Source organism: Protobothrops mucrosquamatus, unplaced genomic scaffold (genome assembly GCF_001527695.2).
Source record: "Protobothrops mucrosquamatus isolate PMUCROS unplaced genomic scaffold, P.Mucros_1.0 scaffold762, whole genome shotgun sequence".
NCBI classification, from domain to species: Eukaryota; Metazoa; Chordata; class Lepidosauria; order Squamata; family Viperidae; genus Protobothrops; species Protobothrops mucrosquamatus.
The window spans coordinates 471,290-485,095 of record NW_015387031.1 but is presented as its reverse complement, the minus strand read 5'-3'; the positions used below and the strand labels follow the sequence as shown (position 1 = coordinate 485,095).

At 37.7% G+C, this 13,806-nt stretch overlaps 2 protein-coding genes across 2 annotated transcripts in view; one reads left to right on the top strand and one right to left on the bottom strand.

Annotated features, from left to right (window-relative positions):
- Positions 1-552: 552 nt before the first annotated feature.
- On the bottom strand, positions 553-9,635 carry LOC107289742 (small EDRK-rich factor 1). The gene is made up of 4 exons (XM_015818545.2): positions 9,591-9,635; positions 7,062-7,176; positions 2,924-3,032; positions 553-2,698 (listed from the first exon to the last, which is right to left on the bottom strand). Exons 1-4 carry the CDS (start codon positions 9,633-9,635, stop codon positions 2,626-2,628), a joined length of 342 nt encoding a protein of 113 aa, XP_015674031.2. The 3' UTR covers positions 553-2,625.
- The window catches only part of BDP1 (B double prime 1, subunit of RNA polymerase III transcription initiation factor IIIB), a 46,691-nt gene continuing 42,495 nt past the window's right edge, over positions 9,611-13,806 (top strand). Inside the window, exons 1-3 of the mRNA XM_015818561.2 lie at positions 9,611-10,038; positions 11,952-12,513; positions 13,008-13,117. Coding sequence (XP_015674047.2) covers positions 9,776-10,038; positions 11,952-12,513; positions 13,008-13,117 — 935 coding nt within the window. The 5' untranslated portion in view covers positions 9,611-9,775. The remainder of the gene's footprint in view (positions 10,039-11,951; positions 12,514-13,007; positions 13,118-13,806) is intronic.

Below are 13,806 nucleotides of genomic sequence, written 5' to 3'. Positions count from 1 at the left end.
GCCCACAGAGAGGGCTCTGAGTGCCGCCTCTGGCACCCGTGCCATAGGTTTGCCACCACTGCTCTAGGTGTTTGTTTCCTTACTGCTTCACATTTGTACCTCACTTTGCTTAATGCCAAGCAAGAAAACAAGTGGGTAATAATCCCATTGTTATGCTGAGCTTGTCATGAATTAAAAGGCTTTTCATTTTTTAAACTTAAAATTTTGATGCTCATAAGTAAGGAACCATTCTTTTCAAATGATTTTATTTCATTCCATGCTGCTGTATTCTTATTTGTTCCTCACACATTGCATTTAAAATGGCAATGCATTTTTCAGGATACTTCTGTAATCCACTACATTTGTTTTGAAAATGACAAAAATATATTTCAAAAATTATTAAGATCTATAAATTTATAAGAATGATTGAAAGATCTTTGAAAGATGGATGGCTCTTTGGTAATCTGTTATAGAATGCATTTACGATGAAATATCCTTTGGGACCAAATATCTCCTCATCCAGTGTTTCTTCTCTATTTATACAACTCAGTTCTGTCTACATTAACACACAGATTTCATTTGAATCTGACTTTACTCTTGGTGATATCATTAACATATTGCAGTTTTCTCGACAATACAAAAATCATTTGCCACTGCCTTATTATGGAAAGTTTTTCAATTTCCTGGCTAGCATACAACTTTAGGATTTTTGTGGTAGTTTTCCTAATCTGACCATTTTTTTTCAATCCTAAAGAAAAAGCCATGCACTGCCACCTACAGACGCTGCATATAATGCATCCTAGTACATGCAATAAATTTAATCTCACAACAGTCAGATGCCTACATAATTAGGGTTACACTGTTAAATTTTAGTAAAATATAGTACCCCTAAATTCTTTACAGAGAATATTTAAAACAAAAATACTTACCCCGTTCAACTTGAATGAATGATAAAGACTGTGAGAAAGACTCTAATACAGTAACTATATTGCTTGAAAAAAAAGAATTTAATTTAAATTGATTTTTGTAAGTACTCTATTATCTTTGCCACAATTCTGTTCCCGCTGATTACAGTGCAAAGAGCAGAAAAGAGGGCAAACGTATGCAAGGCTGCAAAAATCCAAACGATTTCTAGATGGCAGTAAAGATATCCATCTCTTTAACTTTTTGTTGTCAGCTAGTCGTTGTCCAATTAATGAAGACAAAACACATACTATATCATAGGAACTGGCTGTAGGCTAAGATGTTAGGAATATTTCTTAATTCTCAATCATTTTACAGTTGCCATATGTTCTAAAGCACCTTTCTGGAACTGAATCTGTAATATCTACAAATTGTTCTTAATCCAGAAGGCCAATTTTTTACCTAAACTCCAAGTTAGTCTTAACTAAAATCCACCTATTTTTTATTCTCACGTGTAATTAAAATTTAGTAACATCACAGGAAAGACGCAAGGTTATCCTACTTTAAGTTTTATACCAATGTATCACATTTAAATCACAACACTTGTTTAAAAATTAAATCATAGCTAGTAGCCATTTTCAAAATATCTTTGTTGCAATAAAAATTGCTTTCTCTGACCTAAAAGACTCTGAATTATCTGTGCCTTTCAAACAATGCAATTAGTTCTTTGTATGCTCTAGCACACAGTCTTTGAAGTGTTCAGAATTAAGTTAAGGTCACCCTGATTTATCCTCTTCCAATTGACATGTATGCTAATAAAATTTCATTGTTCAGAAGAAGTTGCTGTTCTCATAAGATTCTCTTGATCTAATTCTAGGTCAGTCTGGTTCTGTCACAAACTGAAACACAATTATGCATGTAAAACTAATTGTTCAAATAAGATCCTTACCAACTGTCTTTGAAATACCGTAATCTTGCATATCAAAAAAATTAAGCAACCCATTCCTTCACTGCTGCACTTATCCTGAACCAATTTTTACTCAAAATATAGTTTATATTTTAATTCAAATTAGATTTTAATAGCAATTTTACATATAGAGAATCTTGGTTTGCAATTACTGAAGAATGGTATTAAATACTCAAGATTGCAATTAGAACACATGATAAAAGGCAAGTTATTTGTGCTAAAGGATTCCCTAAATTATGTCATATTTTTAGCAATAACTGAAATCTATTGGAGCTTCTTGAGTACCCAATTCTGATAATATGTCATGCAATATTTTTTATTGTAAAAATAATTTATGATTTAACTTTACAGCTGACCTTTTACAAAGTGGAAAGCAAGTACACATACCTGTCCTTTTAAAATATCACTTCTGAATGTAAGAGTGTTACCATATACATTTCCCAGCCTACTTGCATATATAATAACTGGTATAATCACACAAGCAATTTATTGAGCAAACATTTTAACAATAACATACATTTTGGCTATTGCTACTGTTACTAACAGACATGCAAAGGGAAATACAACTTTAAAATGCAATCCAATCTAGTAATTCAGTCAAAGCCAAGTCAGCTGCAAATACACTATACATTCTAAAATAAATGCATACTGGACAAGCAAGCAAGTAGAAGATAAACATTAACCATTTAATGGCTGGCTACTTTTACAAATATGTCTTTTTAGGCCCTATATTTTGAGATGCTGCAGCATTATTAGGTCCTCTCTGTAGCCACATATTATTTTGCTCCTGCCTGATGAGTCTTCTTCTCATTAGCTGCTTTTTGCTTCTGCTGCATAATTTCAGAATCTCTGTAAAAAGGAAAGAATAAAGTCAGTTTGTGGTGCCAATTTTTATAGAGTCAAAACATCAACAAATAAATCTCAGGTATTGAGCTGAACTCATCAATTTAATATTAATACATTCAAAAGAGCAAAATTTCTAGTTTTTCTGCGCACAGAAAAATTATATGCAGAACTTGTACTATTTATTCATGAGCTAAGATATGAAAGGTGTCGCAGATTATGCAACTATACCTCTGTTTCCTCTGAGAAGCTGACAAAGCGTCCTCTTTTCTTTTCCCCTTGCTATGTTCTTGGGCTTTCTTCATATTCTTCTGGCGGGAAAGTTCACGCTGGTTCCCACCTGTAAAAGTAACAGACCAGGTTTTAGGCTAGTTACTGGTAATTACATTTTCTATTAAAATACAACCCACAATATTAAATCCAGCTCCCAGTGTGGCATTAAAGAGTGTGTCCTGGATGCAAGGATGTCTTTTCATGGCAAGAAACTTTCTTTGCTGAATTCCTAGGTAGAACTATATGGGTTAGGGTACAAATCAACATTTGGGCAGCGCTAATATACTGCTCTTTAAAAATGCATGCCCAAATTATATAAACTATAAAACTAATTAGGAAATTGAATATTTAGGAATGGCAAACTCTTTCCAGTTCTAAGAATCTATTGTGCTTTTTCCCCAACTGTTCCTTTATAGCAGTCTGAAATGCATTTATAACCAAAAGGTGACTTTAAAAATGGAAGTCTTGCTCAAATAAGAAAAACAGGAAAGAACAAACTTTGGCAAATATATGCAACCAATTGATAAAATAATGTATGTAAAAGACTATTAAGCAGAAAATATTAAAACATCTGCAAATTTATTTGGAATAGGAACCCAACCATAAAGGTTACTGGGCCACTAATGAAGTATTAAAAATATGAGAAGAGATAAGGAAACAGCAGGGTAACTGAATGAATTACTTGCTTCTGTCTTCACTACTGACGAAACAAAACAGATGTCAATTTTAAATGGCAGAATTTATTAAGATATACATAAAAATAATTTTAAAAAATGACCAACTTAATTTAATGAACCCACGTCCAAATGGTATCCACTTGAAAATTTTTAAAAAGAATTTAAATACGAAATGGATCTGTTCACAAATCATCTTAAACATCTTCATGTCTTTCATAGGTCTAATAGCTGAAGTGACCCTCTTAAAGCAGAGGTCCCCAACCTTTTGGGCACCAGGGACCGGTTCTGTGGAGAGAGGTTTTTCCGTGGACCGGAGAGTGTGTGGTTTTGTGTGCTGCCTGCATCTTGCAGATGGACCTTTGCTTGTTTGGGCGGCCCGGTACTGGTCCACGGACCGGGGGTTGGGGACCTGTCTTAAAGGAATGATAACTGTAGGCCAATTATTCAAACATTTACTGCAGGTAAAGCAGTTGAAATATTAAAATAAAAATAAGCACACATATAGAAGAGTGAGATTAATTGCATTGTACTCCCTTGCTCTTTTTATATTTCATACAAATTAAAGGGGCATTTGCTTGAGCCGCTTTCCAATGTTACCTTGTTTCTCTGGATTTAAAATATGTTTTAGTCTCTTTTGCCTAAGTAATATTTCTTGCATATTTCCATCAAGATATTTCCCTTACTCTCTACACATAACACTAAATAGCAGCTTTCTGGCAAAGAAGAATATAGCATATGGAAATCTAGTTTAAAAGCAAGGGCAAGGTTTGATAGAGGCACATACAGTATAACGAAAAAGTCAGAAAATTTTCTTACAATGTTAAAACTCAAAGTAATCTTTTGAAACTAAATAGTGAGATTCTAGATTGAAATAATACATTATTAAAAGCATAAGACTGGACAGCCATTTGTCTGAAATGGTATAGGGTTTTCTGCCTGAGCAGGGGGTTGGACTAGATGACCCCCAAGATACCTTCCAACTTTTTAATTATTAATATTAATATCAATTTTTGAAATTTGCTGCCATGAGTGAGAATAGGTAGCCCATTTGGATGTTTTAAAAGGAGACTAGATAGTTCATGGAGTATCAGGCTATCAGTGTCTATGAATAGCATGCCTATTGCTAGAAAGCAACAGGGGATGTGGCTGTTGCCTTCTAGGTCTGGCTTGTGAATTTCTCAAATACATCTAGTTGGCCACAGTGATACAGAATGTGAGAGTAGATAGGTTTATGATCTGATTCAGCAGGTCTTTGTCTGTATGCAAAATATAAACATTTTGAAAATGCTGAACACATGAAAAAATATTGTAGGGCCTTAATATAAAATATACTAATATAATATATACTAAGATTTTATCTGGCATTATGAAATTTAGGAAAACCGTTTGCACATTTGTTGAATCGCTTTAGTAGTTTGGTGATTAAGTATGAATTTGAAACTTTAAAAATATGTACATTAGTTCAATCCTACAATTATCTCAGAAGCAAATGTTTCAAGTTTGAAGTGTATTTTAACTGGGATGTGCTTTTTTATTTTGATCTACTTTTACAATCTATCTTACATTGTTAGAAATCAGTCTTGAAAATAAGATCTTTTTGAATTCTATTAATTCCAGTTTTGGCCAATGCTTCTTGTAACTTTTAAAAATATTTTTTAAAGTCTTATTATAAAAAGGGGGGGGAACAATACTTTTCAGGCATACTTAAATGTAAGCAAACTTAAATTCTAGCCAAGTATGAAAACCAATAAAATACATCAAATAAACACACTACTATAGTGAAGTCTTACAACTTTTTATTTCTAAGCTCATTTTATAAAAAATGTGCTAGAGGAGAAAATTGAATCAGTTTCTGACTAACCTATTTTATAGCACTACTGCAAGGATAAACAAGTAACATAAACAACAACCATGCATATAATTTTTAGTTCCTTGAGTGAAGAGGCACTATAATCATAAGGTATATCTGTACCACATTTAAAAATTTGGGTCTCTGAAAAAAAAAACCCAAGCTTGTCAGTTCATCCAATAAGGACTGTACTTCCAAACCAGAAGATCTAAATATACAGTGCTGCACAGAAACTGCAGGTTTTTGAATGCAAGTTTCAATGTAAAAAAAAAAAACATGAATCAGATTACGGGATGAGCTGCGATATCCACAAAGCAGTAGTGTGCTTGGAAGGATTCATTGAGTTGCAGCCCTAAACCCATCTATTTCGTGCGGCCGGCCTGGCGTAGTCTTAATTAGGTTTTAGTATAGGTTTTTATCTGGGGTATTTTAGAGCAGGCCTTTATTTATTTGATTTGATTTTAGAATAGATATTTGTTGTGATTTTTATTATCGCCTGTTCACCGCCCTGAGTCCCGTAAGGGAGATAGGGCGGTACACAAATCTAAATAAACAAACAATAAACACATTATTTCTCAGACTTTCAGCTACAATCTAGTGCATACGTTTAGTTTGCCCAATTTGTTTATGGAATAACGGTTAGACTTCTGTAATTTTAAAGCAGATCACACTGAACTATTTTTCTCCAGAAATCCACATTAGTTCAAGTCATAATTACTATACGCTCAAATCGCCAACACCTGCTGCTTAAGGAGACAAGCTAAGGGGCTTCTTTAAAATACCCATAGAGCAGTGTTTCTCAACCTTGACCATTTTAAGGCCTGTGGACTTCAACTCCCAGAATTCCACAGCCAGCAATGCTGGCTGTGGAATTCTGGGAGTTGAAGTCCACAGGCCTTAAAATGGTCAAGGTTGAGAAACCCTGCCATAGAGGATGGTGCTCAGTTTCGATCTTTGCAAAGCAACTATTTCCAAGTAATGCTTGTGCTGCGGTCGTTGCACTTGAGGGCAACGCGAACGGCCGAACAGTTTTTCACAGCTGACTCTCGAAGCTTTTCAGAGCTACTGAGCCCCAGGCAGATTTGAGTGTAAAATTCGGTGATATGGTCAGTTCACCTCGCAGACTTAAGAGGATGACGAGGGCCGCAGTTGACAACGCCACCTTTTTTTTTACAAACGCTGAACGGCTCCCCCCTCGCCCGGAGAGCGGATAAAAAACCGCGGAAGCGAAGGGTCAAAGCTGCCCAAGCTTTCCCCAGCCAGCTTTTCCTTGCAAAAGCGTTATTTGGAGCCCTGGGCGGCGACGGTTAACAAAATCCATAAACCAACACCGATTGCGACGCACCTCGCAGAAGCTTCCACTTTTATTAAATAGGTTGCTGACCCCCCCAAGATCGCCGCCCACCATAGAGATGCCACGAACAACAGGCAGAGAGGCGCCTCCCTGCCTCTCTGGCCTACCGCCTCCGCTAGGCCCGATGCGCAATGAACTGCCCCTCTCGCCCCCTAACGGGCACCGACCCAGCGCTGGTGGGAAGGGGGGGGGGAAAGAGTCGGGCCGAATACTTACGGGCCATGGCAAAACAATAACCCCAGCGATAACAACCGTTACGCTCGCAAGCTCCAACTCCCCACCAACCGCTCCAACTACCAGAACCTTCTGCTTGCCCCACCCGCCCAAGTTTTTTTTATTAAGTAAAGGTCCGCCTCCGTGACGTCACGCCACACATCTCTCCGTCCCGAATCGAGCTTGTTCAGTGACGCCCTGTCTCTTATTGCGCTTGCGCCATTCTAGCAAAGCCTCCTTTTGGGTGGTGACGTCTGCTTCAGCAGCTGACTGGAGTTGTAGTCCTTCCGCCGGGTCTGAACTACGGCAGGAGCTTCCAAGTTAGCGGGCACCAGTCAACTTTTTTTTTTTTCTCCTGCTAACACAGTGTTTCTCAACCTTGACAATTTTAAGGCATGTGGACTTCAACTCCCAGAATTCCACAGCCAGCATTGCTGGCTGTGGAATTCTGGGAGTTGAAGTCCACATGCCTTAAAATTGTCAAGGTTGAGAAACACTATCTAACACAGTGGTTCTCAACCTGTGGGTCGGGACCCCATTTGGGGTCGATCGACCATTTCACGGGGGTCGCCAAGCAAGGCTGTCCGCCATTTTTTTTGTCCGCCATTTTTTCCCCCTTTTCCGGCGGGTGCCTTACCTCCCTTGGGTTGGGCCAGCTGGTGGTCGGCCTGCTCCGTCTCTGCCGCTTGCCAGCTACGCCTCGGCCGGCGCAGGGGGCGGAACCACACATGCGCGGCGCTCCCGGGCAGGGAAAGTCCTCGACTTACGACCGGTTGGGTAGTCCTCGACTTATGACCGGTTTAGTCCTCGACTTACGACCGGTTTAGTCCTCGACTTACGACCGGTTGGGGGTCGCGGCATTAAAAAGGTTGTGAACCACTGGTCTAACAGAATAGCATGATTCAAATAATCTAACCTGTTGCTATCGAAAGAAGACCTAGGAAAAAATGCATATTATGGTTGGTCGCCCAGTCAGCCCGATATTTAACTTGGATTTGTCATTTTTATTCACCGATTCTAGTCCTTCTCATTATTATTCTCTGTTCACAACAATGGAAAGTCAGTTGTCAGTTCTTTAGCTGCTATTGGTCTTTATAAGCATTGGGTTCTTCTCAAGAACCCAAAACGTTATATATTGGCGTAGTATATATGTGGGTCCAAGTATTGTGGTCTTTTGCAACTGACATTTGAATGTTTTAAGTGCCATCCCAATTTTTTAGGTATCAGCACCCAGTGGACAGATAACTACTGAGAACACAAGAGCTGGTTTATGCCATAATCTTTCAGTTTCAATTTTTAGATCTTAATACCGTACTTAAAATCTCCAATTTTTTGTATTCTATTTTACTGTCCCCTGGTATTGCCACATCAATTATCCATATTTTCTTTTTTCAAACCATAGTTACTGTATGTCTTGTGTGTTATGAGCCAAGACTTTATCAGTCTGTATTCAGAAATCCCATGATATATTAACTTGCTGCTTTTTCAACTCTATGTTCTTGCCAGTTTGGTCTAGACTAGTGGTTAAGGAACCAAGCTAGAAAATGGGAGACATGAGTTCAAGTCCCCCCTTAGCCATGAAAGCCAGCTTTGGGCCAGTCACTCTCTCTCAATTCAACCCACCTTCCAGGATTTTTGTTGTGGGGAAAATAGGAGAAGGAAGGTGTCTTGGATATGTTTGCTGCCTTGAGTTATTTGTGAAAATAATAAATATGAGATTCAAATAATTTTTCATTACTGGTCCATGATAATTTTTACAGATGTTCCAATAAATCATTTTGGTGACTATGTTATGTCATTGATTGTAATCAGATAAATTTGGTCCAGAGAAATGATTGTTCAAAAAGAATAGTGAGAAATTGGAATTAGTTAGCTATAAGATTGTAAGAGGTTTGAAAATCAAGTCCTGTGTGAAATGATGTATTTAAAGAATCTGGAAGCATTTAGCTACAAAAAGTGAAGATTGAGGAGATAAGGAAACAATCTTTAACTATCTGAATGACTGTCACATGGAAGAGGGAGTGGATTTACTCTCTATTGTTGTATCAGAGTGAATTTTATATTAATGCAATTGAAGTCCCTAGGACAGGGCAGCCAAGGTTGCCTACCCTGCAATAGGACATACTTTTTAAAATCTTTGAACTCAAGAGGCACTTACGTTCTTATCTCACACTATTTCTATAATAATGGCATTTTTCTAATCTTGTGTCTCAGTGTAAAATTCTGGAAATTACAGTCCCTTCTTCCCCATTAATGGAACTGTAGGCTAAGGCATCCTTTCTTAATGAAAATAAACAGGATAATGATACAGAATTGCGCAATTGGGTGGGGATAAGAACAAGACTTTAGATGGGAACGAAATACAGAAAATGGCATAGGCTTTACCATATACGGGATTTATTTAGAAAACGCATTTGCCACCCATCTCATATCCAACGATGAATTAATAAACCACCTGCCCTTTCTTCAGCACATTCTGAAATGCAAAATTCAATTTCTGCATTGCAGGCGAACAATTAATAAGAACCAAACCTTTCGGGTTGCTTTGTCGCAGAATGATGACGCGACTAACGCCATCTAGGAGCAGCTGATTCAGCCCTCTCCCAGAAAGGAAGGGCGGGGAGCTGGAATTGGACCGAGCGGGGCCGGTGACATGAGGCGGCCTCGCCGGCGACGCTGGACTTTCACTGGTGCCGGAGCTTCTCCCTCGCGACACCATGTTCCGCCGCTCCAGGTTTAGCGTGAAGCCCAATGTACGGCCGAATGCTGCAGGGAGAAGCGGCCATAGTGGAGGCAGCACAAGCTCAGTTATCCCGGCGGTCGCCGCCTCCGCCGCCACCACCGCTGATGCCGACGGCCAACCTGACTCGACACCGACCACCTGGTCTTCTACGGCCGAGGATAATTCGGTGCCCCATCCCGGTGATGCTGCCGCCTCTGAAGATCTTCACCTGAGTGGGGACAGTAACAACAGTATCAGGTAACTTAGGTTTGTTTTTAGCTTGTCACTGATGCTTTTGCACTGGTCTTCTTGCCAGAAATCATCAGAGCTTCCCTGTTTCCTTTTTTAGCTGACTTGAGCGACAGATTTGAAATTAGATGTATGACGCTCGTTTACTACGGTATTTGAGGACCCGGCTTTGAAAATGCTTTTCCTTCTGGTTCATACCTTTCTTCTGAGTCAGCAAAACCCCCATCTCAAAGAGATGTGTGAAAGAACTTTAGGTTTGTGTTGTAATAACAGAGCTGTTTGGACTTGAATCTAGTGACTTGTAATGTGTGAACATGCAGAGTAATTGGCATTAAATAGACTGTAGGAATCCTACCAACTTGCTGTTCTGATATAGAGAAATTTTCCAAGTGTAGTGGTGATAATGCAGAAGCATTGCATTAGCCAAATTCTGATCCAATGATAATATAGTATATAAAACATATTATCAGTCACCTGTACAATGAATAATGCTGTCAGGATGTTCATCAGAAATTTGGGCTGTGTTATTTAAGTCCCTGCCAATCTCATAAGCCTTTAATATCAGCTTCTTATAATTAATTAGATAACATGTACAGGTAGTCCTCGACTTACAACAGTTCATTTAGTTTGAAGTTAGAACAGCACTGAAAGAAGTAACTTGTGACCATTTTTCACACTTCTGACCATTGCGGCATCCTCATGATCACATGATTAAAATTTGGATGCTTGGCAACTGACTCATATTTATGATGGTTTCAGTCTCCCGTGGTCACATGATCCCTTTTTGTGATCTTCTGACAAGCCAAGTCAATGGGGAAGCCAGATACACATAACCAGTGCTTTTTTTCTAAAATAAAAAAGGTGCCGGAACTCACACATGTCATACAACCTGCCTTGTAGGGTAGCTACAAGGTTCCATCCAGAAAAGGTGCAGGAACTCCATTCTGGGCGTTCTATGAGAAAAAAAGCCCTGCATATAACAACTGTGTAACTAACTCAACAACTGCAGTGATTCACTTAACAACTGTGGCAAGAAGGGTTGCAAAACGGAGCAAAATTCACTTTGCAGCTTTGCAACAGAAATTTTGGGCTTCATTGTGGTTGTAAGTCGAAGACTACCTGTATAGTGTTACATACATTGTAGTACAAGCAGAGAGAGAGAGAGCTCAGATAATAACTCTGTAACATTAAAAGGAAAAATCAAGACTTAACTTGCAGCAAGGTTTTTGATATGTGTTGCTTGTAACCTAATTTATCAGTTTTCAGTACATATTTAAAAATATGACCAAAGTTGTTGAAATTCTGTTTATTAACATTTTTTTTATTCTTGTCATTATGATGATACTTTAATGTTTTTAAAAGTATTTCTGCCTTTCAAAATCAGATCACAAAATAAAAATAGATTAATTAGTTCTTAACAGACATGCACAGGATTTAATTATAGCATTGTGATATATTTTATATATTTACATGGAAGTAAATCCCACTAATCTCAGAGGTAGTTATTTCTGAGTTGGTATGTATAGATCAGGAAACCCAAAATATTCACAGAACTTTTTTTATTAAATAACTACTGGATTCATGAACCTGCATTGTAAAATTGTAGTATTTTGCCCTGCTTATTGAGTTGTTTTTTTTACCAATCATGGCAGTGTATAAATATATTATATTATCAAATATATAAATATTTGTTGATAATATACTTCTGTTTCTGGGAAATTGATTTATTGAGCTATATTCATTTAGCCATAAAATCCTAATATATTTGTTTAGATCTCAAGATTAATCTGACAGCATCTGAGTGTTTTCCATAAGAATTAACTATAACATAGTACAATTATGTTAACTATAATATAGCATAATTACCCTGCTATCTTTCAAAGAAGTTTTGTCATTAGCTAATATTTCTCTTAATTTTCCAGAAATGAAAAGACCAGTGATAAAAGTGGAGATGGAGACCGCAGGAAAAATGCAGAAGGATTTCCACAGAGAAGAAAACGGATATCCACTATGCCTAATCTCATAAAACCAAAAATTGTACCTCCACCTATACAACCCACTGTTGATTCGTCATCAAAATGCTCTCTAAAACAAGGACCTCACTCTCCTGCTTTTAGTAATGTTTTGTTTCAAAAAGAAACATCTTTACTTGAAAAGATTGATGTGGAAAGTTCTCCCAAGTCTTCCATATTGCCCGAAAAGAAAACTTCTGCTCCTCAAGTGCCACAGTTCTCTCCATTTAAAAAATCTGCTAGTAAAGAACCTAGCATGTGTATGCCAGCTCAAAGAAATGATGAAGCTCTCCCGAAGAATACAAGCTCGCCCCTCAAAGAAAGACCCACCCAAGAAACATTGATGGAAGAGGAAACAACGCAGACAAAATCTGCTTCAACAAATAAGAAAAGGATTTGTTCAGATCGTGAGAAAATTATCAAAAGTCAGAAGCTAAGGAAGATGCTTAAAGAAGAATTGAAGAAAGAGAAAGTAACTATTTTTGTAATTTTAATGCTTCTTAATTTCTATCTGATGCTTTTGGCAAATAACAGGGATTTAAGTCAATGTGTGATTAGTAGGCTCTCTCACATTGAGATCAATTGGTCGATCACACCCATTCTAATTCTTCCATCTAAGTAAGGGGAGGGGCTGCAGAAAATGAATTGCTTTCTGAATATGGTAGTGTAAGTTGTATGACAAATTTTCATTTAGTGGTAATTAGTTATGCTTTCATTATATCATACAAATACACTTTTAAAATTTAAACGTATGTCTGTTTTTCTGCTATCTCTCAACATTATAAAATGTATTAAAATAATTAAAATAATAGCAGATAGTTATATCAGCAAAACAAAAAATAAAACAAGCTAGCAACTGAATATGGCAAATGGAAAGCTCTTAAATATATATAAATGATAAAATTTGAAACAAGATTTAAATAAAAATCTATGGAATTATAAAACTATATTAATTTATGTTTCTAGAAACAAGTGAAATTTAAATATCCAGTAATTGAAAAAAATACGCCAGAAGATCGCTCCAAAATGATGATGAGAGATTTTATTTATTATTTGCCTGAAAATAATCCTATGAAGTAAGTGCATATTTTCTTTTGTAATGTTTTGTAATGTAATGTTTTTATTAATTCATTACATCTATATTCTGTGCATCCTCTAAAGATCTCAGGGTGCCTTATATGGTTTCTCACCAGTGGTGGGATTCAGCTGGTTCGCACCACTTCGGCAGAACCAGTAGCTAATTTTTGGTTGCCCAGCCCCAGAATGGACTTCCGGAAGTGGCATCCACACAGAGAACCGGTTGTTCACATATTTGAATCCCACCACTGTTTCTTACTCATTCTTTATTTTTACAACAGTTTTGTTAACTTGGGCTCACACCCTAAACACCTGAGACATTTATTTATTTATTTATTTATTTATAAAATTTATATACCGCCCTATCTCCCTTACGGGACTCAGGGCGGTGAACAGGCGATACTAAAAACCACGATAATAAATAAATAGTATCTGTTCTAAAATCGAATTAAATAACAGGCCTGTTCTAAAAACACACCCATACAAAAACCCCCACTGAAACATAATCAAACTACGCCAGGCCGGCCGCACGGAATAGATGGGCCTTCAGGGCTCGGCGAAAAAGGCGCAGGTCTGCAACTGTACGTAGGTCGGGGGGTAGGTCATTCCAGAGGGCAGGAGCTGCCACAGAGAAGGCTCTCCCCCTGGGGGTCGCCAGCCGGCATTGTCTGGCCGACGGCACTCTAAG